This window comes from Amblyomma americanum, chromosome 4 (genome assembly GCF_052857255.1).
Source record: "Amblyomma americanum isolate KBUSLIRL-KWMA chromosome 4, ASM5285725v1, whole genome shotgun sequence".
NCBI classification, from domain to species: domain Eukaryota; kingdom Metazoa; phylum Arthropoda; class Arachnida; order Ixodida; family Ixodidae; genus Amblyomma; species Amblyomma americanum.
In genome coordinates, this window is record NC_135500.1 from 84,060,508 (window position 1) to 84,085,095 (window position 24,588).

Genomic DNA, 24,588 nt, shown 5'->3' on the forward strand with positions numbered 1-24,588 from the left:
ATGTGCCCTAGGAAGGACGGACTGCAAGTAAAATCTTGCCTTGCCCTCGTCTTACACTTCATTTGGAGTGTTTGATCTTGGCTATAGCTTGCACAAGGAATGTTGCGCTCCTAGTGCATTTATGTTTAAATTTATATGATAAGACAAAGTTTTCTTTTATAATAAGGTTGGTAGCGTACCACTGGTGCCAATAACTAGAAATATGTTTTATGCCCTTCTCCTTATTGTTCGTCTTCAGTGAGAGCAGGAAAAAGGAGCACGACATTTCCCGAAAACAGTAATTCGGCAGTCATTGCGGATTACTTCAATAAGCGACGAGAGCACTGCTACACTCTTGGCAAGCACTAGCTGATGTAGAGTGAAGCTGCCGCGCAGCTTTGTGCTGGTTTTTTCTTTATGCCTAAATCCCCCTGTACACCTCTTTATAACTTTGTGACGCGAGATGCCACCAGGCTCATATCGAGTTATTGGAGCCACATGTAAAACGCTTTCACATTGCCTGAGATTCTTGTAGCTGCTTTTGGCACCCTTTAATGAAGGTTCTTAGTCGGCTAACAATTCAGTGCTGTCGCGAGCGGCGGTGACTCTTCATCGACGATGGCTGTGCCAGTTTGCTGCCATCGCCGCCGCCGAGTTGCTCAGTTCTCTGTGGCTCAAGTCAGGCGAAAAAGAATTTGCTTTGAAATCCTTTCAGTGCCTTCTTGACTGCCAGAGTGCCATCACCACTACTTGACATATGGTGGAGATGCAAGGTCCCCGTTCATGTGCAGCACATCCGCAAGAAACCGCGACACCAGCCTTGCTGATTCGGCCCTAGAGGAACTGAAGGCAGCCCATCAAGTCAGTGACGACTACATGGGCGGGATTGCGAGTATGCCAGAAAAGAGACTAGAAAACACTGAGCCTTCAATATCGTCGGTTACCCTGCCTACAAAATCACCGCGAGTACTCGTACTATAGTACCGATTTCCGCTTACTTGCAGCCATTCATCAAGCGATGTTGCTGAAGAACGGCTCCAGAGCTTGGACCGTGTGACAGTATTCAACATTCGGGATGACGAGACGAAATTAAGGCGTTTCTTTCGCCCTGAAACATCCAGTGAGGAATTGGTACGAAAACGACGAAGGTTCTCAGGGGTAACATAGGAATTATTCAGGCGAGAGAGATAAAAGTGGTAGAGGAAAGGCAGGGAGGTTAACCAGAAGAATGTTGGGATGAGGGGGGCGTAAAAGAATATGAAGTAGAACAATGTGGTCTTTATCTAGCACCACAAACAAAAACAAGCGCACTGAAAGTCACAGGCCGCCGCAGCAGTAGCGTGCACACCTTGAGGGCTGCCGAACACTGCGACCTGAGTGTAACACATCTACAGTCCTCTATCGCTGATACGAGGCAGACAGGCAGCGCAGACGTTCTAGCGTGTAGAAAGGCTGCTTGCCATTGCGGCTGATAATGTTGATGACAACGTAACTTCTTCTCGGAACTATGAAGCCGGAGGATGCGTTGTGCCATCTATGGACAGCTGGAAGCACTCCATTCAACATATCCAGCATCTGCAGTGCATTCTGTGCAGCTGGCATGTGCATGCTAGAAAACAGCACACACATGTCGTTCACGATTGGCTTCAGCATTGCAATCACTTGCTCGTCTGCGAATTGGGCCGGTTCCTGACCTACTTCGACAACCGTCCTTGCCTCGCCTATCATACGGCTCCCGTTCCTTAAGGTAGTCTGCGGAGGGGGAGTAGAAGCTGCGGAAATCCTTGCACGATCCTTTCCAATGCTCACTTACTTTTAGAAGATATGTGACCAGGGTGACGACGTCGTCGCACCTTAACGTCAGGTTCTTTCTGCGTGAAATTTTCTTGCCATTTGTTTGAGTATCGCCCGTTTCCTTTTAAGGCGAGGACAATCGTTTGAGGCAGCGTCATGAGAGTCGCGGCAGTTGGCACACTTAAGCACTGTTGCGCGGCAAGCATCGCCGCTGTGTGGCTGAGTACACCGTCGGCACACGATGGAGATATTTCACACACTACTCACGTGTCCTATCTTCATGCATTTCCGGCACTGAGGAGGCTTCGGGACGAAAGGCCTAATTACATGCCGAAAGTACCCGACCTTCACGTACGTTGGAAAACAGTCCCCTTGGAAGGTCAATTTAATGCACTTTGTCCTCCCAAGGCGCTGAGCTTGCAGTATGGCTACACTGTCGGTATCTGGTTTGATCAAAAAGGGCAGATCGGAGTCGTGGATGGCTACGTGTACGTCGTAAATGAGGCCTACCATAGTGGCACAGCATAGAAGGACATGGGAACGAACGCTGATGGCGCCGAGCGTTTTGATGGTGCTCAAACTTTCAAACGCGTTCCGGTCCATGACATCATAGGTGACGATATTCCTGAAACGATTTACCCTCACATCTCTAATTGCTCCCGGGACACGAGTCTCCTGGACCGCAGACGTGGCTTGCCTGTTGATGTGGTTGAGACTGTCGGTGGGAGTCTCTGGCACAAACAAGACAGTACGTGCCGATGCTCCTCGCTCCGTAGTGATCGTGGACGTACTCGACGAAGACGAGCCCTCACCTTTGCGCAGTCTTCTTTTGGCATTTTTGCTTAGGACTGTGATGAAGCCGTTGTCAGCCGAAGAGCCATCACTGGTGGCCGAGTACACTACGGAGGCCTGGCTGCTTGCGTCATTCGGGAGGCCACGGCGTTCACTCTGGGCAGCAGCGGGTGACCGACCGGACTGAAGTCCAACAGCGTCCACTTCCATCACCGTCACCAAAAGAGAAAGTGTGGTTTCATTATAATGTAGATGAGGAAAAACTGAAGAGGCGAAGGGAAGGCATTCTGGTGTAGAACCACTTGATCGTCTTCCTCCATTCAGGTGACAGTTCCTGAAGACATTAGCAGCCGTCTGTCATCCTAAAAGACTGCAGCTGCTTCTGTAGGCATGCATCCAGTACTCGGAAAAGACAGTGACTGCACACGCAGAGGAAAAGAAGTGCGTTTTTCGATGCACCGATTCTGGCATGGAGGAAAGGAAAGTGGAGCTTTTAGTGCGTTGTGCTAAGGAGGCAGTTTTCTGTGTTTGAATCGCAATCCACCGAATAAAGCCGCTGGATAAAGTAGCAAAACTCCTGGAAGCACCATCCCCTGGTTGTCCCTCAGCACTCGAGAACAAGCTGTGGTATGTAATCCACGGCATTGCACTATAAGGTCTGCATCGGCTGCTATCGTGTTCCAACCAAACTCAGGTAGTGACCCGCATAGAAACGTTCCGCGAAGTGAAACATACCTTTGGTTTCCCGTCACTGGATGCTCAAGTCACGACCTACGGCGCCGCGCTACACACTCAAGCGCGCAAACCTCCAAGACATCCCAAGCCCTCCTCGATGAGAACCTGCTGGTTAAGAACGCTCCCCCCCTCCCCAAGCCCTCTACCGGCCCAGCCTACGAGCTGCGCTCAAGCCCTAGGAAGCACGACGCCTGGTAGACTACCACCATCGGCCCGCTTACTTCCATTGCGGTAATGCCATCCACGTCCTTAATCACAGCTCCTGAAGGCGTATGGGGCTCCGTTGTTTCTACTTCGACACACCGTGACCGCGACATGGACAGCAACCCAGGAAAGTCGAAGGCTACTTGTGCACCCCCGCGCAAGTAGTCTCCAGCGGCCCATCATCGAGTTCACTGTCACCGTTATCCACACATTTCGCGTGCCGGACGCCTGCCAAATCGCATCTGCAGTGTGGGGCATATCCCACAGTCCTCGCAGGGATAACTGGAGAGAGCAACCATTGGAACTCAGTTCCTTCACGTCAAAACGAAGTTCCTCCATCAGCGACAGTAAAAGGTCATGCCACAATCACTACGATGACGCTGCACACGATAACCTGAAAATGATCTTACCGCCAAGGAAAACGACGACGTACTCCAGCTGTGGTTCATTGTCGGATCACAACACATCATCAAGCGGTGATCCGACACCGAGCCCAACGTGCAGCTCAAGAGCAAGATTCTCTGACCTAGAAGCAGCTACCGAGGGCCGTAAAAATAATGTTCTAGTTGAGACTGAAGTAAACTATACCGTGATAAGCGGGCATTTCACCGCGCCGCGCAGGAAGGTGAAGCCCGCTTGGGACAGACTGCAGAGACGCAGCGCTGACGGCAATCTGCCTTTTTTGGGGGGCGGGGGGGGGGGGGAGAATGTACTGCTAGAATGACATTGGACGAACATACGTGTTATACGACTTTTTAGTGTTTGTGATTCTAGATTGTACTTTCTGACACAACATCGAGCGATGATCGATCTCTAGACAAGGTCTTATCACGCTCTCGATAGCAGAGTTCCTACTCCTGAAGTCAGTGCTGAAGCATCGCGGTGAACTCAGTGTGCTCAATTAAGAAGTGAGCGTCCCTCTTTGTTAGAGCATTCTGATCACCATAGCTTAAATTGATGCCGGGAACATTGACAGTGTTGTCGAACGGAACAGCAGCTGCTGCTGGACCGAGCCATCATAATCGCAAAAGGCATTGCCGAGTTCCGGAACAAACAAGGTTCCGTTATGGCAACAAATTGCAGGCGGGAGTACCAACACTTTCACAGAGGCACGACCATAGCCTTCTCTGGAGAGATTGCCTAGGTCAGCAATACGTTAACCCTCGTCAGGAGTATATTCACCTCAGACCAGACATTCCACGTTAACCTGGCCCTGCCCAGCTCAAACCACCACTTGTGCACAACCTCCTCCGAAAGTACAGCAACTTTTCTTGCCTCTTCAAAGGTGCGACCAGCTTTTCTCGCGAAACAGTGAACTAAAACCGGTGGAGACACTGCCCCTGTCCACCAACACTTGTACCACGTGTCATGCCATCAGGGACTAATTGAAGGAAAGGCAGCGCGAAGGCGTGATCCTGCAATCAAAGAACCCCTTGACAGCACCAGTCGGTCTTGTGGAAAAGAAAAAGGAAGGTGCCCGGTTCTGCATCGATTTCCGTGGACTCAACAGCGTAACCAAGAACGACGTCTAGCCCCAGCCCCAGATCGACGGCACCCTAGACCGCCTTTGCAATGCCAAATGTCGAGAGAGAGAGAGAGAGAGAGAGTATTGGCAAATCCAAGTCACTGAAAGGGACCGTAAGAACGCCTTCTTTGCACCCGACGGCCTCTGCGAGTTCAAGGTAATACCGGTCGGATTCGGTCTGCCCAGCAACATTCCAGCATGTAATGAACACAGTGTTAGCAGGCTTCAAGTGGAATATTTTGTCTTGTATACTTAGATGATGTCTTTGTCTTCGCATCTAACTACGACGGTCACCAGCAAGCGCTTCACGTATTACTGGAAACATGCAGAACATTAGAGCTAAGCCTCCAGCCATGAAAGTGCCATTTCGATTACCAGGGGCTGCTACTTTTAAGCCACATCGTAAGCAAGGATGGAGTACACCCCTCCCACATAAAAATGCATTCGTGCAGCTTCCGCAGCTGGCCTCTCGGATTTGTCGGATTTTGAGCGTATTACCGACGATTTTTGGAGAACGTTTCCTGCCTAATCAAAATTAACAATGGTAGCTCACAATGTGAGATGTGCCATTGATTTTACGAGCTGAGCAGCTTGAAGCCTTCAAAGAAGTTCAGGGTTGCTTACAGTCGCCGTCTGTGCGTGCACACTGGACGGAAAAGACTGAGCCGAGATGCAGAGAAACGCAAACAGCGTGAGCCTAGGAGCAGATTTTTTTTCCCACGGCGCTGCACTAGTTCTTATTACGTATGACGGAGCGCCATATACAGGTGAGTTGACCCAAGCCTTTATTAATTGCAGTCGCGCAAGCCGCTGCCAAAATACTTCATACCACCCGCAGACTAACGGCCTAACGGAGCGAGAGTCCAAAACCGTTGATAACGTGCTTGCTATGCATGTACCGTCTTTGCGAAAAGTAGCCTGGCAACAATGGTTTGTTTTTTTTATGCTCTTAGCTATGTACTTATGGCAGCTGTTAAGCTCTGATCTGTGTAAAGTAATGCGAACCATTTTCCTCACGTTTTGACACCTATCGGTCTTTAGGGGTGCCGTAAAGGCTCAGTTGTACGGTTTAGAAGAATAACCTCTTGCTCGGTTACATTTGGCAGAGGGGCCACACTCTTGGGCAAAATTAAGATCCCCTCCAACTAGTGTTATGATCTTTGCCGCTCTAAACGGGGGCGCCGTCTAACGAATCCCTCCGGCTGTAGACATCGGCACACAAGGCCGATATGGAGCATGCTTCGGCGAGCAGCCCTTCTCACTCCTTACTTCGCGAAAATTAGCAAGTACTTTATATACACATTAGCACATACGCCGCTGGTTTACTTTCGGATGAACCCCAGAAACCATACCTTCTCTACAGAACACGTGAGAATTTTTCAAACGCCGAAGCGTGCTCTATAATACCTCGGCCGCACCTCTACGTCGCCACCGAACACAAGACATGGGGCACCATCTTACCCTACGTGGTCTTCGCATACAACAACACCAAGAGACAAAGCGGACTACCCCATTCCAATTCTTTTATATAGCAGGCATGCCATGACAACGCTCGGCGCAGTGCTGCAGGTCGTCATCAAAGTTAACACAGAATTCGTCGCCTACTCGCAACGCGTAGAAAAAACCCCACGACTGGCTGAGCTACAGATCCAAAACCGGCAACAAATATATCTATTATTTGTATGTTCGTCATAATGCCGTTGGAACGCGGCTTAGTCACTTTGCGACGCAAATTATCACCAAGTTAATCTTCAATTATCACAGCTACTCACATTGGCTTACACATTGTTTGATATTGTTGTAACGGCATTTGGTGTTTTTTCGCGAAGATTACAAGCTTGAAATTCAGTGCGGTTGTGGGAGGCAGTGATTCTGCTTTTCGGCGACCCTCGAGCACGTTTGTTATCGCCAGCGCCGAAATGTTCACTTCTTTGTGGGCGCATGCGAGCCGAATAATAAATTTCTCTTGGAATTATTTCTATGACATCTTGGCTTCCGGAGTACCTAATCAGTGCGTGACAGAATTGAAAATTAGGATGAATATTTATGGCACACGGGCATCTGCTGTCAAACATCACCGTCACAAAAGGTTTCTGTCTACTTAAGGTGGAGTCAGAGAGCCATTTTCTACACAATTCAGTCTAAAGAAGACTAGCAGCAAGCCGGTGGGAAACTAGTGCCCGTTGTATCATCAGTGCGTACCCGGCGGTACCGGGGATCGAACGCGCACTCTCCGCATGCGTGGCGGATGCTCAACCTACTAGGCTACCGATATTGAGTAACAGATCTGAATAAGCCTCATAAACAGCAAGAACCTTATTCGATCAGAGTGAAACGAGCGGCAGCTTCAAATTACACGCCAAATGTGAGCCGTTCACGGCATGTCTCGGTGCTATAGCAGGCGCCGCAGGCCACCGGTGGCCCCGTGCACCCAGCTCACTGCGCCTGCGCGAGTTTCTGACGACGCCTACAATTTATACTTAGTGGCACGGCCAGGGCACTTTTATTTTCATTTTTTTAGTCCCACTATAATATTAGTAGTCTGAGGGCGGAGGTGTGTTCAAGCTAAGTGTTGTCTAGCCTGCACATCGCTAAAATGAATTTCACGCGCATTTAAAGTATTGTGTCGCTGTTTGCAGGTGGATGACGTTATGAGACTCACTCGCGCGGAGGTTCTGGCACATATGCAGCGGTACGCCGTAGGCTTCCGCCAACGTGGCCTCCTTCCCGGTCACCGTGTGTGCGTGCATCTGAAGAACAGCGTGGAAAATCTGATCGCCATGTACGGCTGCGTTCTGGCTGGAGCGACTATCGTCCTGGCCAAGACATCGCTCATGGAAGGTAAGCTGTCGGCGGGAAAACTGCCCACTTCCTTGTCCTAGGTGTGCCAGAAAGAGGCGCTATGGCAGTGACAGGAATTTTATTCGGCCTTAGTCGCAAGTGAAAAATTGCAGCAAAAAAGGGTCGTTTAGAGAGTACTCCGGCTAACATGGCCCCAAGATTTAAAAACATTCAAGTGGTCTTTCCGTTTCAAACCAAATGGGTGTGTCCAGCAGTTACGTAAAGTGCCAGAAAATATTATTTCTCCGTCTACTACATATTTAGCTGGAATGATTACTAAATGTTCAAAAAAAGTGTTAAACGTTCCACAGTGTCATGCTAATGGCCCGGCCCAGACGGTTTCAGGGAGGTAGCGTTAGCGCAAGGATCTGCTGACTGTACGCTGAAAAGGCGCACAGTCGTCAGGTGATCATTCCGCTTTGCCGGAAGGAGCAGCTGCTTTTCGCCTGCCGTTGAAAGCGAGGGCGATGGAAAAATAAAAAAGCATTACAAGGCAATTAGGATGTCTACAGGATATCCGCACTCTGATCCGGTCGTGGGATACAGCGTGCTCTTTTTTTGTTCTGAGCGGCCACTTGATTAACCGCTCAATAAGGCGAAACAGCAATGAAAACATCGATCGCTGAGATGCGAGACGATGGGAAGACGGAGACAGCTGACGAGGGCGAACCACAGCAATTGTCGCAGAGACTGGCAACAGTTGCAGTCAGGCAGGTTCCATTCCTGCCTTCTCTTTTCTCTTCTTCTCCTCCCGATTCTGCCAGGGCACACGAAGACTTCAGATTATACAGTGCCGAATTTATTGACAAATATTTACAGTTGCGGTCGGAGCTCTGCCGTCAGGATGCGGCCTCTCCGGACGGTGTCAAAACCGTTCTCCCTCTCGGGTCGTGTCCTCCTCAGCCTTTTCTTCCCCTCGGGGTCCTCCTCGCCAGCCAGCTCTTGGTCGCTCTCTCCTTGTGAAGGAAACATATCTGCTTGTGCCCGGGACCCGGCGGCCGTTACGGAGGCGTCCGCCGCTCCCAAGCGCAGACCGCGGCCAGATCGGATGACACCCTGCCCGGGGCGGCGTGCCTCGCAGGGCCCAGCATCCCTCCGCGGCCTTGAGCCGTCTCTCGGGCGCCAAGTTGCTGCCACCTCGGACAGTGCATACGGCTGGTTCTGTGGCACGCAGGGCCGGCCCGCGCACACACAGACACACACCCACGATGCCCCTGTAACTGCTGTTCGAGGCGGGGGATGTCTCTCGTCCGTCGCCGCTGAGCGGCAAGCACACACACAGAAGTACAACGCGCCGGCCGTTTCTTCTGCGCTACGTTCGGATGAGACGCGGCCGCGCGCACGACAGTTGCTCTTCACTTGCATGGATTTGTACCTTTGCAGGGTGTGGTTCGTTGTGGAGTGGATTACTGAATGCAATATAGTGGAGTGGCGTCGGCGTTATGTGGTGTGGCGTCGCATGAATCTCTCGAGATCGATTTACGGACTGTGGCTGCACCATCGATAAGGCATCCTGGAAATGGTTCGCCGTTACTTCAAATCATTTCATGCTTAGATCCGCTCTCGATGACGCGAGAGTCCAATTTTCTTTGGTAGCCAGCTTTTGTTTTTGTATGAAAAAACAGTGCTATGCTAAGGCTCCCTTGCTGCCACTGCCAGCACCTCAACCGTACCATTTTTATGCCGCCCGATGACTTTTTAATTTAAACCTTGGTGTTTAATTCCTTACTTAAAAATCTGTTTACTGGCATGCAAATTAGAAAGCAGAACAAAATAAGTAATGGCCCATACTTTACATATCTCCGAACAACAATCACTCGGTGCCATTGCGGAAGAACGCTCAGCTTTTTGTTTTCAACTTGATATCTGTTTGAAGAGAGAGTCCGTAAAGGATCCTTTAGTACAACGTTCTGGCATCCTAATAGTTTCATGTCCGGGGAAGTTAAGGCTATGCGTGGTGACGCATTCTTGCCCTCCATCTGTTCGCGCCGTATAAGATTCCCTGTACAGCGACATATTTCCGCAGGCCTACCTTTTCTAGGAGGTGCAGCCTCTACGTGCGAGGCCTCAATGAGTAGACATGTGGATACTGTTTTTTTTTTAGTGGTCTAGCTCTCAAGCCACCCCCCCCCCCCCCCTTTCAAGGTAAAGCATTTTGTCGTTCTGGCTCTCCGGTTGAGAGGTGCTTGCCACCTGCCACTGTGGATAGGCTGTGCTGGGGACACAAGAACCCCTGACATAATGGCAGGTGGGCAACTGCTTTTCGGCTTCCAAACGCCGCCGCCCCCGTAGGCGACGGCGGGTTTTCTGCAGAACAGGAGCTGTGTTTGGTATGCGTGCATAGGACTCTACGACTGCAATAAACATGTACTCGTATGTACTCGTGCTTCATACATGTATGTACTGGTGCTTCATACATGTAATGCATACACACACAACACATAGAATACACTTCAATCACATAGCATATGATGCATTACTAAGCATGACTGCGATAAACAATACAAATCCAAGAGAAGCAATGAAAAGCAATGGTGAAACAGTGCTAGTGCACCGAATTCGCATTTGGCCTAACTACGTAAAACAACGGCAACTGTTTGCAGCTACTTTGAGTAGTCGTATACAAGTGATATTTCATTCGAAGCCACTCTCTTCTCCGCTGATGAATGCTATGTCGTAGTCGTTGCAGGAAGTACTGTAGGCTATACCAAGATAGCCTGCTCTATGCAGTCCTTTGTGCGCTGGATTCCTAGAAAAAGACATGGGCCACTTGGGCGGCTCAGTTTTATAACGTTCTTCGCTTAAGTCGCAAAATTAATATTTCAACACTTTTTTTTTGCTTTACATCATATTTCGGGATGATTCGGAGCAGCGCATTCTTCTTGCGGTTCCAGGATTTTTATTGCATAAACAGTGCTGACCGCGTGCTTTTGATGCGGTCGATTTCGTGCTCTTTTTTTTTCCAATTACAATGAGAACGCGTTAGTAACCTGCAGTTCTCTGATGACATTGATCTGAACGCAGCAAACTAAGAAGAGGAATTGCACCAGATTATTGTGTGCCAAAACACTTAAAATAGAGCACTGGAACTTACCTTAAAGGGAAGCTGAAGCACTTTTCGAAAAAATTGAATTCCATGCGGCATTTTATGGTTTTTAGTCCGCTGAAAAAGAATATCGCATTCGAAAAGGGTGGAAATAAACGCAAAAAGTAGTTTTTTTTTTTTTTTAAACGGGCACCAACGTCTCAGGGCGCCGAGCGAACGCCGCGAATGGCCGGCATCGTCGTGACGTCATCTACGGGGATATCCGGCCAGCACAGACTGTGTTGCTGCGTAGCGCGTTTCTTCAGCTGGCTTGAGAACTGCGTTTTGCAAATTATGGATCCGTCGTTCATCAAAGCGCGGGCCGAAAAGCAGCAAGCAAAGCAGGACGGCCGGCAGACTACCCGTGAATGGCGTCACTTCCGCCAGTTCCTTCCGCCCATTCGGCGCTTCCGGAGGCGAAGAGGGCGTGTCGGCGCCGGGTTTTTAACCAGCGATTGCGGCTCATTTTGCGAACAGAATCGAGAAAAACTTTACACACATGATTTTCAATGTCCCTTCTTCCGAACCACAGCGTTTCATGCAATTTGAAAACCGTTTCAGCTTCCCTTTAAATATTAACACAAAAAACACTAATAGTAAACAGTATGCGTAGAGAGCCGAAGATAACAAAAAAAAAGGCCTACTTATGATCTGGAGCGTAAGAGAGGAACAACTAGGTAAGTTAACCACGGGGTGGAGTGCATTTGGCACATATCATAGGCCACGAATACTTGTTTACGAATTTCTCTCAAGAGGACTGTAGTTAGTAGTTTTACCTTGTCACTGCTCAACTGCCGCGCGGAAGCTTTGAGGATAACGAAAAAGTTGGGATTTCACCCTTTCAATCCTTGTGTCCATATGTGAGGACAAACACACAATATTTTATTAAGCACTATATTCCCGGAAATTACTAAGATAAAAAGGGAAATTGCTGCAAAAAAGCCCTCTTATTGATATTGGTTGCACGCTTCATCTTTTCGTGCTTTTCTTTATAGTCACTAACTTTTTTGCTATAACCTGGTCTGACCTATAACCTGGTCCCTTCCAACACATTCAAAGGTAGCATCGGAAGCAAATTTGTTGACACCTGTCTAAACATGAAACTGCCTTAGCTCGTATGAAACCGTGCGGGGCAAAGTGATAGCTCTTGTAACATTCTTGATCTCGCTCTAACTTTTCAACATGTTATTGTTTCACCACAACTTTATTCACCAGAGCATAGAGACCAGTGCATATCTGAAACTATGTTTTCTTGCCAACTGCCAAGGCTGAAGAAACCAAACAAAAAAGAACCAAACCTATACGACGAACTGAACTATGCTACCACGAACATGAAACTGTCCAATTTTGGGCGTGGTTTGTCCCAGATTTTTCAAGCCGTCAAATTAAAACTACCTGGCCTCGTTTGAAATAAAAAAAATGCATCATCTAATAGATAAGCATATTCGTACTATCACCATCACAGAAAATTCATCGCCACCGAGGTTTATTAAGGAGCCGAAGCGCCTCATTAGCAAAAATGAAAGACTTTTTGATTCACAAAACTCCTGAATACGGCATGCTCTTGCAAAAATATTGTTCTACCGGAAAAAAATTTATATGTTCAGAAAGCAAAATTAAACGCCCTTTTTAATATCACTATTAGTGGCTATGGTATCTAACCCTACATGCTACAGGCCACTAAGATTACACGGTCATTTGAATAATTTTATTTCGTAGCATGATGCCAGTTGCACTCGTGATACCTTTTCCTGTTTAGATTTTACGGATGAACCCGACATAGAATTACCAATTTTTCTTGCAGTTGACCATCCAACGATGCCAGACATTATGTTCGATCCAAGTATAATTAGGAAACCAATCGAATGATTGAAAGTCTCACTTTCAACTGCTATAGATGGCTTGAAATTTAAGCTTGTAAGAAGAACTAAGAACATTGCTAGCATAATTTTGTGTCATATTTTCAACAGTTTTTATTATCAGGTGTGCTTTCACAAGACTGGAAAATCACTAAGATCGCCCCAGTCCCCAAAAGAGTCCATATTCTGCATGTTAAACTACCGCTCTATTTGTTTCACAAGCTAGTTCGAAACTAATAGTACATGCGGGATATATTCTCGCATCGTCGAACTTCTTGCCTTGCTGAAATATTTCACCCTAGCCAAGATGCACTGCTTCCTAAAAGGGCTTTCCTGTGATTCGCAACTATCCCTTTTGTTAGTGACATAAGCTCTAGCCTTGTCATACACCTCCTGTGGATGCGCTCTTCCTTTATTCTGAAAAATTATTCGGTGAAGTAGAGCATAAAAGAATACGCAATTTTTTTAACCAAACATTATTAATTTGCTAATGGAATGGCTTTGCAACTTTCTGGCGAATAGAGAATGACCATTTGCGTTAATATTTGTTCCCTTCTCTGGTTACTGCTCCTTATGGTACACTGCTCGTGTGCTCGGACTCTTGCTTTTGTAATTTACATTAATGATCTTCCCTTCAACCTCACCTCTAACATGCGACTATTTGCTGACGATTGTGTAATTTACCTTCTGATTTGAAATAGCACTGACGCCCACATTGGGCAAAAGGATCTTACCCGAATATTGAAAGCAGGCAATTTCATCACAGGCAATCGTACATTCGTAATAAATATGCTCCTTTCGGTTCTGAAGTGTCTTCCGTTCCTACCTCCAAGTATTTTAGCCTCACTTCTACGCTCACCTTAACACGGTCCTCACATATCGCGAAAATTGCTGATGACGCTAACCGCATCCTAGGTTTCCTATGTTTCAATCTTGGTTTTGCTACCCGTTCCATAACATTATTAGCATACATAAGTTCTCTCAGAGCTAAATTGCAATACGCTTCAGTACTGGGGAACCCTCGTCCGGCTAACCTTTCTCTAACGCTAGAAAAAATACAAAATCACGCTATCCGCTTCATTTCCTCCAATTACTGTTAGTGTCAGCATTGTGCGCCAGGCTCATCTTCATTTGTCGGTATTCATTATCGTCTTCTGTCTTCGTCTTAAGTCTCAAACACTATTCCTACGAGTCGCAAGAAAGTCTCCTTAGGGCGTTCTCAATCTCTCTCTCTCTCTCTTGGTTACCCTGTACTTCTCCTTAGCCCCCTGGAGCTCCGTTCCGGTCGTCGTCTGGTCGGTCCACCTGCTCCGATGGAGCACGTCGACCCAAGTCGTTCACTGGAGTCCACTGTCCCTCCACCGGCCACCACTGGCATGTTTCCGCTCCGACCCCAATCCTTTTACTGGCAGCCTGGGATCAACTGGAACACCTTCTCTACCGCCGTCGGCTCCACCTGCTTGGAGGGTCAGCAACCGCCAACGCGACCCTCCTGCTTTCGTGAGCCTTCCTGGCGACGATGACGAAGAGTGGTTGCAGCGATACGACAGCGCAAGGGCTTTCAATCGCTGGTGCGCTTCATGAGGCTCACATTGTCTCATTTTATTTGCCTGATGTGGCCATGACTTGGTTTTGCAACAATGAAGACGCTATTCCTGACTGGTACCATTTCACGTCGGACCTTCGCCGGATCTCTGGGACCGTCTGAGCTGCACCAGCAGTCCACAAAAAAAAATGTGGAGACGCGTTCAGCTTCCCGGATAGTATCGTACTGAGTCTCTAGTTCCAAACGCTATATTATCCAATGCTATGTCACTGACAAGCTGAGTCGTCACATCACACGTCGTTCGTCCAGTCCTTGGCGCTCTCAAGTTGTGTTAGTGCAAAAGAAGGATGGTTCGGCACGTTGTTGCTTCGATTATCGTGCTCTTAACAAGATATATCGCAAGAACGTATGCACGCTTCCTGGCACTGACGACGCCTTGAACTGCTTACCAGGAGCCTGTCCCCTCACCTCTTTTATTTCATTTCTCCATTCTGCCTGCTGTCCTTTATTTCCGCTGCCCCAGCTCAGGTGCTTCAGTATCGATGGCAGATGCCGGGGCTAGCAAAAATCTTTTCCTTCCTTTTTACTATTATTTTTAATAAAACAACTACCACCACCAGCCGAATTTTTCTGCAGCTTCCACCTGCGATCCAAGGTAGCATTTGCAGAACTTAAACAAGCTCTAATGTCCGATCCACTACTCTCTATCACTTTGTTAAATCTGCGTCAACAATTCTGTACACAGACGGCAGCGGGCACGGTCTTGGTGCTGTGCTTTTGAAGCGACAAGTTTCATCCACCGAAAAGGTGGTTACGTCGTGTGTCGGTCACTGACTCCAGCCGAGCAGAACTAAAACATCATCTAGCAGGAGTGCCTCGCCGTGGTCTGGGCCGTTCAAAAGTTTCGCCTCTATTTGTACTGCCGGCACCACACGATCGTAACAGACCACCTAACTCTGTGCTGGTTGTCCTCCTTAAAAAACCTGTATGGGCGGCTCGGGCACCGAATTCTCCGCTTCCAGGATATCGATTTTACTGCACGTACAAGTCTGGCGAACAACAAAAGGACTTCTACCCACGCCCACAAGAACTGCTGCTCATCTCTGATCATTTTTAGTAAGAGCATCTGGGTTCCTAAACCCAGATGCTCTTACAAAAGATGCTCTTACAGTCTACTGCCGGCAGTTAATCACCTTATCAACCACATTCAATTTTTTTAGTTTATTTCAGGGTACATCTCAAAGGCTCCAGGTAAACGTTATTGATGATGGCGTTATCGATCGCTACATAGAGATTTCCATGGCGTCTTTCAAATGTGATTGGTTGGAGTGGAGCTCTGCTCCAGTGAGAAATTTTCCCAGCTTTTCGCAGTCTGGAAAAAAATACAGGAACACATGCGCAGTAGTAGGGGCATGCGGAGCGAAAACACTTGCTGTGGCTGATATGCTGTGAAGTCCGATGGGAAGAAAGGATGACGGAGTTGGATTGCTGTCAATGATAAAAGTTATAGAACAGAGTGGAAGCAGCACAGGTAGCTTATGGTTGCATGTTATGATGCTTGTTCAAAAATTGTTTTATCTGTTTTTATACACCAGTGAAATGAACCTCAGTTTTTTTCTCTATGGGAAAACGCTAGCGTGTGTGTTCCAGGCAGTAGAATGTTCGCAATGTGCACAGTTAACAGAAGATGCAGAGATAAGAAAGAAGCATGAGTTAAGAAGGCTAATATTGACTGGTAGAAGTAACATAAGAACAAAAATTCGAAAACAGGAGCTTTCTTGCATTCAGCAGAAGCGTCGTGAACACAGTGGCTACTATTTTTATAATTTCCTAAAAGACTGGCTTTGGTTTTAGTCGGCTTAATGTCACAAAGCCGGCCAGTTTCTCTGCTGCACCAAAGAAACAGACAAAGATTATATGGGTGGTGAATGGTAGAGGCTTTTTGTGGGGTAAAAATCGGCTCAGATAGCATAGGACAGTGTTAAGTGGATAGACATAGGACCGAACATTGTCCTCTAGTACACGAAGTTGGGCTGTTGATGGTTATGGTCACGCTGAGTCAACTGCTGAAGGAGATGGAGGATCTCGCCTCCACAGAAACTGCGTTAACGGCATCACTATGGCTTTTGTAATAAAACCCAACATTTCGGCCTTCCGCCGTTTTATTAGATGCAGATAACGCCGTTAAAAATGAATGCGATCAAAAGTTTCACCTATTCAAAGTCATTTTAAAAGTGTACGCTAAAAACTATCAGTTAACAGCCATCAGCTGTTCGTAAAGAACTGACGAACCAAGGATGGAGCTCTTCCCTGTTACTGCCGCGAAGACTGCAGCATTGCTGTTTCAATTGTAGCTACCTGACTGCACTTCCTCATTAATCACTGGAGCATGAAAAGAGGTTTGCCGTGTTTCACTTATTTAATATTTTTATTCTCCCGCTCCTGCGATTATTTCTGATGTAAGTACGGCTTCGCTACAATGTTGTTTGTGCAAGCCGACGCCTTGCTGACGGGCTTCTTCTATGGCTGCAGCACATTTTAAGCTGACATGCTATCTCCGCTTTACTTTCCGCAAACTCCTTCATGCGGGACCCAATCCTAATCTGCAGGTGAACTCCGCTATCAAGCGCAGGACAGCGACAGCACGCATATCCTAACCGACGAAGAGTACGCAGATAAAGCCACCAAAGCTACTGCCAGTCTTGACATGAAGGTGAGTAGTAGCGCTGGCTAGTTTCGGAAGCGGTCCGTAAGGAGCAACAGGTAAATTCAAGAACGGCCATCGCGGTGTCTGCTGAAGAGATGGGCAGGATAATGAGCACCCTGGACAGCATGATACACGCTAAGTAAACCTTGTTTTTGCGAAGACGTAAATAAGTTTTGTGCAGTCAAAGGCGCGGTCAAAACTTATAGTAGTTATCTTTAATTATACGAGCTGAAAGATACTGGCAAGCAGGATGCAAGAAAAGAATGGCGGGCGACACAAGCTCAAACATGAGGCTATTTATTACAGCTTCTGGACAGCCTTTTATTCGTGGTGCCATGCCCTGTCGTGTTGCAACATTTTTGTAAAGTGGCGTATGAGCTGAGCAAGGCTGTCAGAAAGCAGGAAGTGCAGGCAGTCTTTAACGCCGAAATAAATGGAACCGACTTCTGTAACCAGAACAATAGAAGACAAGGCCGTCAACGACGAAATACTGTAAGCAGGATTAAAATTCTCCTTAACAATTAATTTAAGCGCAGCTCTGTCGGTGTCTCAAGCTTTGTAGGCTCATTGTTTTGCTTTGCTGGGTGGTCGGCACGTCTATAGGTGATATTAGTTCGATAGCAGTATTAGTTGATGAGGACGATGATGCGCAGTGCACAGCGCGAGAGTGATCGGCGTGATCGCAGACAACGATAGCCTAGTGCTCTCGTGCAGTGGCCAGCGAAGCTGTTATGTTTGCGGCGCTGCGGGTTCCAGTCCCAGTCGCGGCATTGTTTATTCTTATTTATTTATTTATTTATTTATTTATTTATTTATTTATTCATGGCGTGGCTCTGTTACACCGGCGATGTGGCTCAACCCATGAACGGGCGCTTAAGAGCTTGCGCATTCCGTTTAGATCAACGCGACGTAGCGGCAGTGTATTTTATCCCAGTATAATGCACAAATGACAGTCTAGCAGCTGTGGAAACAAGTGGGGAAAAAAAACCCAGATTAAGTGGAAAAAAATTACCTGCGCAAGATATATAGCTCCAGTTCATTAGCGGTGAAAATTAAAATGCACGCATTGTACATAAACTATAAAATAGTGGGGCGCTGAAAAGAAACAGACTGGGGCGGGAAATCCTGGACAGGTTACTAAGTTAAGACTGACATCATCGCTCTTCCGTTGTGATTAAAAGGACACGTTACTTTTGAAAGCATGTCTGTATGACATTTGCTTTGTGATTATGATAATTCGAGTGAATGAACCTTCTCGAGGAGTTGTAATAAATTATGGAAACCTCGGGATTTTTTCTTACTCATTTTATTTTTGTCCCTGCCGTTTTTAAGTACTATCTCAAGAGCGTATATTTCTACATCAACACACTGGCCCCGGTTTTGGGCTTAGTATGCCGGGGAACAGTTGTTACGACGGTGCCTGTCATGATCTTGCTTTTGCTGCGAGGTATGGAAGCGTATACTAAGACCGGGAAGCGAATCATTTATACCGAGGGTCGCAACCGACATCCACCGGCTCCCTGTGCGAATCAGCTTAGAATAGCGCTATTCTCACTTGAATGTCGTAATTCTTCGCTTTGATAGAGGCTCTACGAGCTGCAGGTGAGAAGAACAAGCTCCGACAGTGTCAGGTATCGAACTGCTTGATTGAACCGCTGCTGAACCGCTGCCACTGAAAGCACTGTTCCACCGAGCTGGTCCAACAGCGCAGCTCATTTCGCGCGCATCGTAGACACCAGAGTCTCAAGGGATCTCTGCCGACCTCCTCTAATGCAGCGCCACCAGTCTTCGGGCTGGTTCCCCTATTTTTGCGAGTAAATAAAGAGATTGGAATCATCATTACCGGTGCCAAACTCCTTAGGCGAACTTCTATAGGGTGACTTTCACTGCGAAAATCTCGGTAGGAAATTGTGGCACGGAGCGCGGCCACAAGTTTACCGGACAATCCTCTATGCGAGAAAGTACTGAACGCCATCGGCCGACTCCGCCAACCGGCAAGGCGCAGTGTGCATCCGCCGCTATGGCTGCATAAGAAGCTAGAAATACGATCGAATAGCTTACAAAAAATAAACTAGCCTGGGTAAAGAATCAGGGAGGCCGACGTCATCGGACCTATCGTTTTTTAACCAGCAGCCGTGCTAAAGTACTGCCGCGACCGCACGCTAATTACTACGGCTGTTGCCCCAGCAAAATGTCCTTACACGTTGTTTCCACTAAAAGTAAGAAAGTCAGCAGTATTTTTTTCATTCGTGGAATATATTAATTACAAAAGATGAATACGTTAAGCATTAAAATATTGTTAATCGGTGCCCGGATTGAAATTATTACACAGCAGTTCTTAGCACTTACATAGCTGCTTTTACCGGCCCTAAAAGAAATTCCGCAAGGACAAAACCTACCACGTGACAGCGGTGCTACTTCAAGGTCGCAATAGGCGTATGAGGCAACAAAATTGTTTTTCGCCGGAGCGCTGCCCCCGAAGGGCCTTTGCGTCTGCACGGAAATTAGCAAACAGCTCACCGATCGAATGACTGGATACTCGCTTACTAGTTTTGTGGGAGGGTGGTAGTGCATAGCCGAACTATATTAAATGGAGCGAACGGCGGCTTCAGCCACTACGCGAATCAGACACTACAGACCCGGCGACGCGCCCTTTATTTCTAGCGCCTCACGACGAGGGTCAGTGCCACCTTAAGTCACCATGGTTTGTTTAGTTCCTTCACTGGTCGCATATCTTAACGTTGTCTACTAGAACTAGGCTGTAGGCTAGTCTTTGATGCATGCCGTAAGGTTTTAAACTCAGCGAAGGAAAATGATACACTGGGACAAGTTGGCTCACAAGTGCTTCGTGGGCATCAGTTGCTAGGCTGCTGCTGGCGCCCTCTAATCGAGGGGCCAAGATTTCTTCTGACTGTAGGTTTTCGAAATCCGTTATGGCACGCATCGTTCTAATGCAGGGCCTTTTCTGCATGGGTCACGCTGCTGGCTTCGTCTCAACCTCAGGGTTTTCAGCACTGGACGAACAGCAGTTCGAGGAGAGCCCGGTCACCGATCCCCGGAACACTGTGCTCGCTGTGTGCTACACGTCGGGGACCACGGGCATGCCCAAAAGCGCTGAGGTCACCCACTACAGCTACGTCTGCTGTTACTACAACACCAGGTACGAAGTGGTGGCGAGTAAGGGCTCATTTCTTGTGCTCCAAACAGCAAAAAAAAATGATAATCGCATTTTGCTTTGGCAACAAAATAATGAAAATTATATTCGCAAGCATCTCACTCCTGATATTATTATTTTATTGTGTGGAATTCATTTCCAATACTTGTGCACATGGCTGCCAGACAAAAAGAATGTTAAATGAAAACCTTGGCTCAGAAAATTGCGAGCAACAAGTAACGCTTCAAAATCAGATGATGGCAACAGCCGCACATAACTTTTTTCGCTCACAACTGTACTTGGTACATCTCCTAAGTGCAACGATATACTGCGTAAGGAAAGAAGCGCAGTATTCACGTGTCACAAGAGCGCACCTCACATCAAGAAATTCACTAAAAGTGTTACATAATTGCAGTCGTTACCTCGTGGTTTTAGCTTCCGCCTCGCATGCGGAAAGTGCTGGGCTAGATCCTTATTGAAACTGGGTGCCCACCTGTTTTCCAACCAGTACAAACTTCTGCATTTCATCTCCTGAGTGACTTAGCAAGGCAATGTCATCAGCGAATCGCAAAATATTTAGATATTCTCCATTACCTCTTATCCACAACTCTTCCCAATAGAGGCCTCGGAATACCTAATGTAAACATCCGGTGAATAGCATTGGCTACATCGTGTCTCCTTGCCTGACGCCCTTCCTTAATGGCATTTACTCCTGACTTTATGCAGGACTATGGTAGCTGTGGAGTTCCTATATATATATATATATATATATATATATATATATATATATATATATATATATATATATGTACACTCTGATTCCGCAATATCTGTATGACAGCTGAGGTTGCCACTGAGTCAAATGCTATCTCGCAATGAATGAGGGCTATACATAGGGGTTGATTATATTTTGCGCATTTCGCAGTTACCTGATTGAAAGTGTGAATATGATCTATTGTCAAATATCTTTTTTAAAAGCCTGTCTGATCATTTGGTTTGTTAAAGTCTAAGGTTGCTGTGGCTCTATTAGCTATTACCTTAGTAAATCTTGTAGGCAACGGACAGTAAGCTGATCGGTCTGTAAGTTTTAAAGCCCTTGGCGTCTCGTTTCTTCTGAATTCAGATTGCTTGCGTTGTTCCAAGATCAAGATGCTGGCAAGGTCGAGGTCATAAGGCACTGCGTGTACAGGGCGGCTAGTTTTTCTAGCACAGTCTCCCCTCCGCCCATCAAAAGATCTGCTGTCACCTGATCCTCATCAGCTGCTTTTCTACTTCGCATTGCTCTAAAAAAAGGTTTTCTTCTTTCGTTACTTGCGGGGTGATGCATTGCTGTGCGCTACACTCTCTATCATTAAGGTTCTGATTACATTGGCTACTGTATAGATTTGTGTAGAACTCTTCGGCTACATTAACTATCTTATTCATATTGCTAATGACATTGCCCTCCTTGTATCTTAACGCTTACATATGGTGTTTTCTATGACTAGTTTCCTCTTCACCGCTTTTAGGCTATCTCCTTTCTTTAGAGCGGGCTCGATTCTCTCTATATTAAACTTCCTTACGTCGGCTACCCTTGCGCTTATTTATTAATATCGATAACTCTGCTAGTTCTATTCTGTCTGTAGAGTTAGACACCCTAATGCTTTGACGTTTCTTAATCAGATCTTTCGTCTCCTGAGATACCTTGCCTGCATCCTATCGAACCGTCCTACCCCCTACTTCTACTGCGCACTTCGTAATGATAGCTGTCAGATTATCGTTCATTGTATGAACATCAAGATCGTTTTCCTCAGTTAAAGCCGAATATCTGTTTTGCAGCGATATCCTGAATTCCTCTATTTCCCCTCTAACCCCTAACTCGTTAATGGTCTTCCTCTTCACTAGCTTCTTCCGTTCCCTCTTTAATACTAAGCTAATTCGAGACCTTACCATTCTGTGGTCACTACAACGCACCTTTCCGAGGACGGCCACATCCTGAATGATGCCAGGTTGAGCGTATAGTGTGAAGTCGATTTCATTTTTACTCTGACCTTTGGGCTCTTCCAGGTCCGCTTCGTATTCTCTCGTTTACGGAAGGATGTATTCATGATCCGTAAATTATTTCTATCTGCGAAATCTACTAATAGCTCTCCCCTGCTATTCTAGAACCTATCGCATAGTCGCCTACCGCGTGGCCGCCAGTCTGCTTCTTGCCCACTTTCGCATTGATGTCACCCATCAGTACAATGTACTGTGATTTTATTTTGTTCATTGCCGATTCCACGTCTTCATAGAACCTTTCAATGGTCTGGTGATCATGGTTGTATGTGGGCGCGTAGGCCTGCACCACCTTCAGCTTGTACCTCCTATTCAGCCTAATTACGAATGTTGCCGCCCTCTCGTTAATACTATAGAGCTCCTCTACATTGCCAGCTGTATCCCGACTAATGAGGAATCCCAAATCTGGTTCTCGTCTATCCTCTAATCCGCTATAGCACAGTGTGTACTCGTAACTTAGAAATGTGTAAGTCTCACCTGTCCTCCTCACTTCATTGAGCCCTATGACATCCCATTTAATTCCCGCTAGTTCCTCGAACAGCGCTGCTAGGCTGGCCTCACTAGATAAGGTTCTAGCTTTAAACCTTGCCAGGCTCAGATTCCAATGGCGGCCTGTCCGGAGCCAGAGATTCTTAGCACCCTCCACTGCGTCACAGGTCTGACCGCCGCCTTGGGGACTGAGGGCCGAGGGTTAATTGGTTTGTTCATAGAAGGTTGTGGCCAAGTACTACACCAGGGTGGCCAAATCCTGTTCTGCTGGGGAAGTGCGTTGTCGGTTCTGCTCATCGAGATCAGGCCGCACCCCGGGCCTGCTTATGCAATTCCATTAACGCGCAGAGTTTTTTTAAACCCGGGGGAGAATTGCAATGAGTTAGACAGACAGAGCAGAACGGTAGGTCTAAAAATTAACACGCAGAAAACCAAAGCAATGTTCAACAGTCTAGTTAAGAAACAACAGTTCACAATTGTCAGCGAGGTGCTGGGAGTGGTAAAGGAGTACTTAGGGCAGGTAATGACCGCTGATCCGGATAATGAGAGGGAAATAACTAGAAGGATAAGAATGGGGTAGAATGCATATGGCAGGTTCTCTCAGATCATAAATAGCAGGTTACCAGTATCCATCAAGAGAAAAGTGTACAACAGCTGTATCTTACCGGTGCTCACATACGGGGCAGAAACGTGGAGGCGAACGAAAAGGGTTCAGCTTTAATAAAGGACTACACAGCGGGCCATGAAAATAAAAATGACAGATGTAACGTTAAGAGACAGGAAGCGGGGAGAGTGGGTAAGGGAACAAACGCGTCTTAATGGCCTCCCAGTCAAAATCAAGAGGAAGAAATGGGCTTGGGCAGGGCAAGTAATGCGAAGGCAAGATAAACGCTCTTGTCCTTAATGGTAACGGCGTGGATTCCAAGAGAAGGCTAGCGTAGGAGGGGCGGCAGAAGGTTAGGTGGGTGGATGAAATCAAGAAGTTTGCAGGCATAGGGTGGGTGCAGCTGGCAAAGGGCAGGGTTGATTGGAGAGACATGGGAGAGGTCATTGCCCTGCAGTGGGTGTATTCAGGCTGCTGATGATGATAAGCTTTTATCACTGCTTGCAGCTCGCGTTTTCTAGGGTGAAATGCGTTGGAAAAGGCTCTTGCACCGACGCGCTGCTTTGAGGGGTCGGAGTTTCACTCGGCTGTACAACAATTTAAATCCTTTTCGTGCAGTAAAGCCTGCTTGTGACTCTTTCTTTGGTGACAGCTGGTGATAATGCTGAGGAAGTGAAGTTCCACTCGGTGTACTTATACCGCATGTGTAACCTGCGGCAGATGAGTTGTCCATCGAATCTGACCTTTTTTCGGGTGGAGTGCAGCGGGGCTTGCGGCTACCAAGAGCCTGGAAAAAAGCCGGGCGCCGAGCCGGAGTGCGCTTGTGCTCATTATTACCTTGGGTGTCCGCGATGAGTTTCGAACGGATTACCTCCCGCAGCCTAAACGGACGCCCAAAGCATTAGGTCACGTAGGGCTGAGGTATTTTACTTTACTATCGCAGAAAGTACGTGATTTATTTGAATGAAATTGAAATTGGTTTTGGGGAAAAGAAATGGCGCAGTATCTGTCTCACATATCGGCCGACACCTGAAACGCGCCGTAAGGAAAGGAAGAGGCGCCGTAGCGGAGGGCTCCGGAATAATTTTGACCACAGAAACAAAATTTGTTTCTGATCAACGCGAGCAATACATCCCTCGTTAGGGGCCGATGACGTGCAGAAACAAATCTGCACTCTTCTAGATTAGGCTCTTGTTCCTTGCCGATACGCGGTGCACATGCATCAAGCTCCATATTT

At 47.2% G+C, this 24,588-nt stretch overlaps 1 protein-coding gene across 1 annotated transcript in view; it reads left to right on the forward strand.

Annotated features, from left to right (window-relative positions):
- LOC144128106 (uncharacterized) overlaps positions 1-24,588 on the forward strand; it is a 92,785-nt gene that overhangs the window by 21,009 nt on the left and 47,188 nt on the right. Inside the window, exons 4-6 of the mRNA XM_077661186.1 lie at positions 7,669-7,870; positions 16,970-17,073; positions 20,025-20,227. Coding sequence (XP_077517312.1) covers positions 7,669-7,870; positions 16,970-17,073; positions 20,025-20,227 — 509 coding nt within the window. The remainder of the gene's footprint in view (positions 1-7,668; positions 7,871-16,969; positions 17,074-20,024; positions 20,228-24,588) is intronic.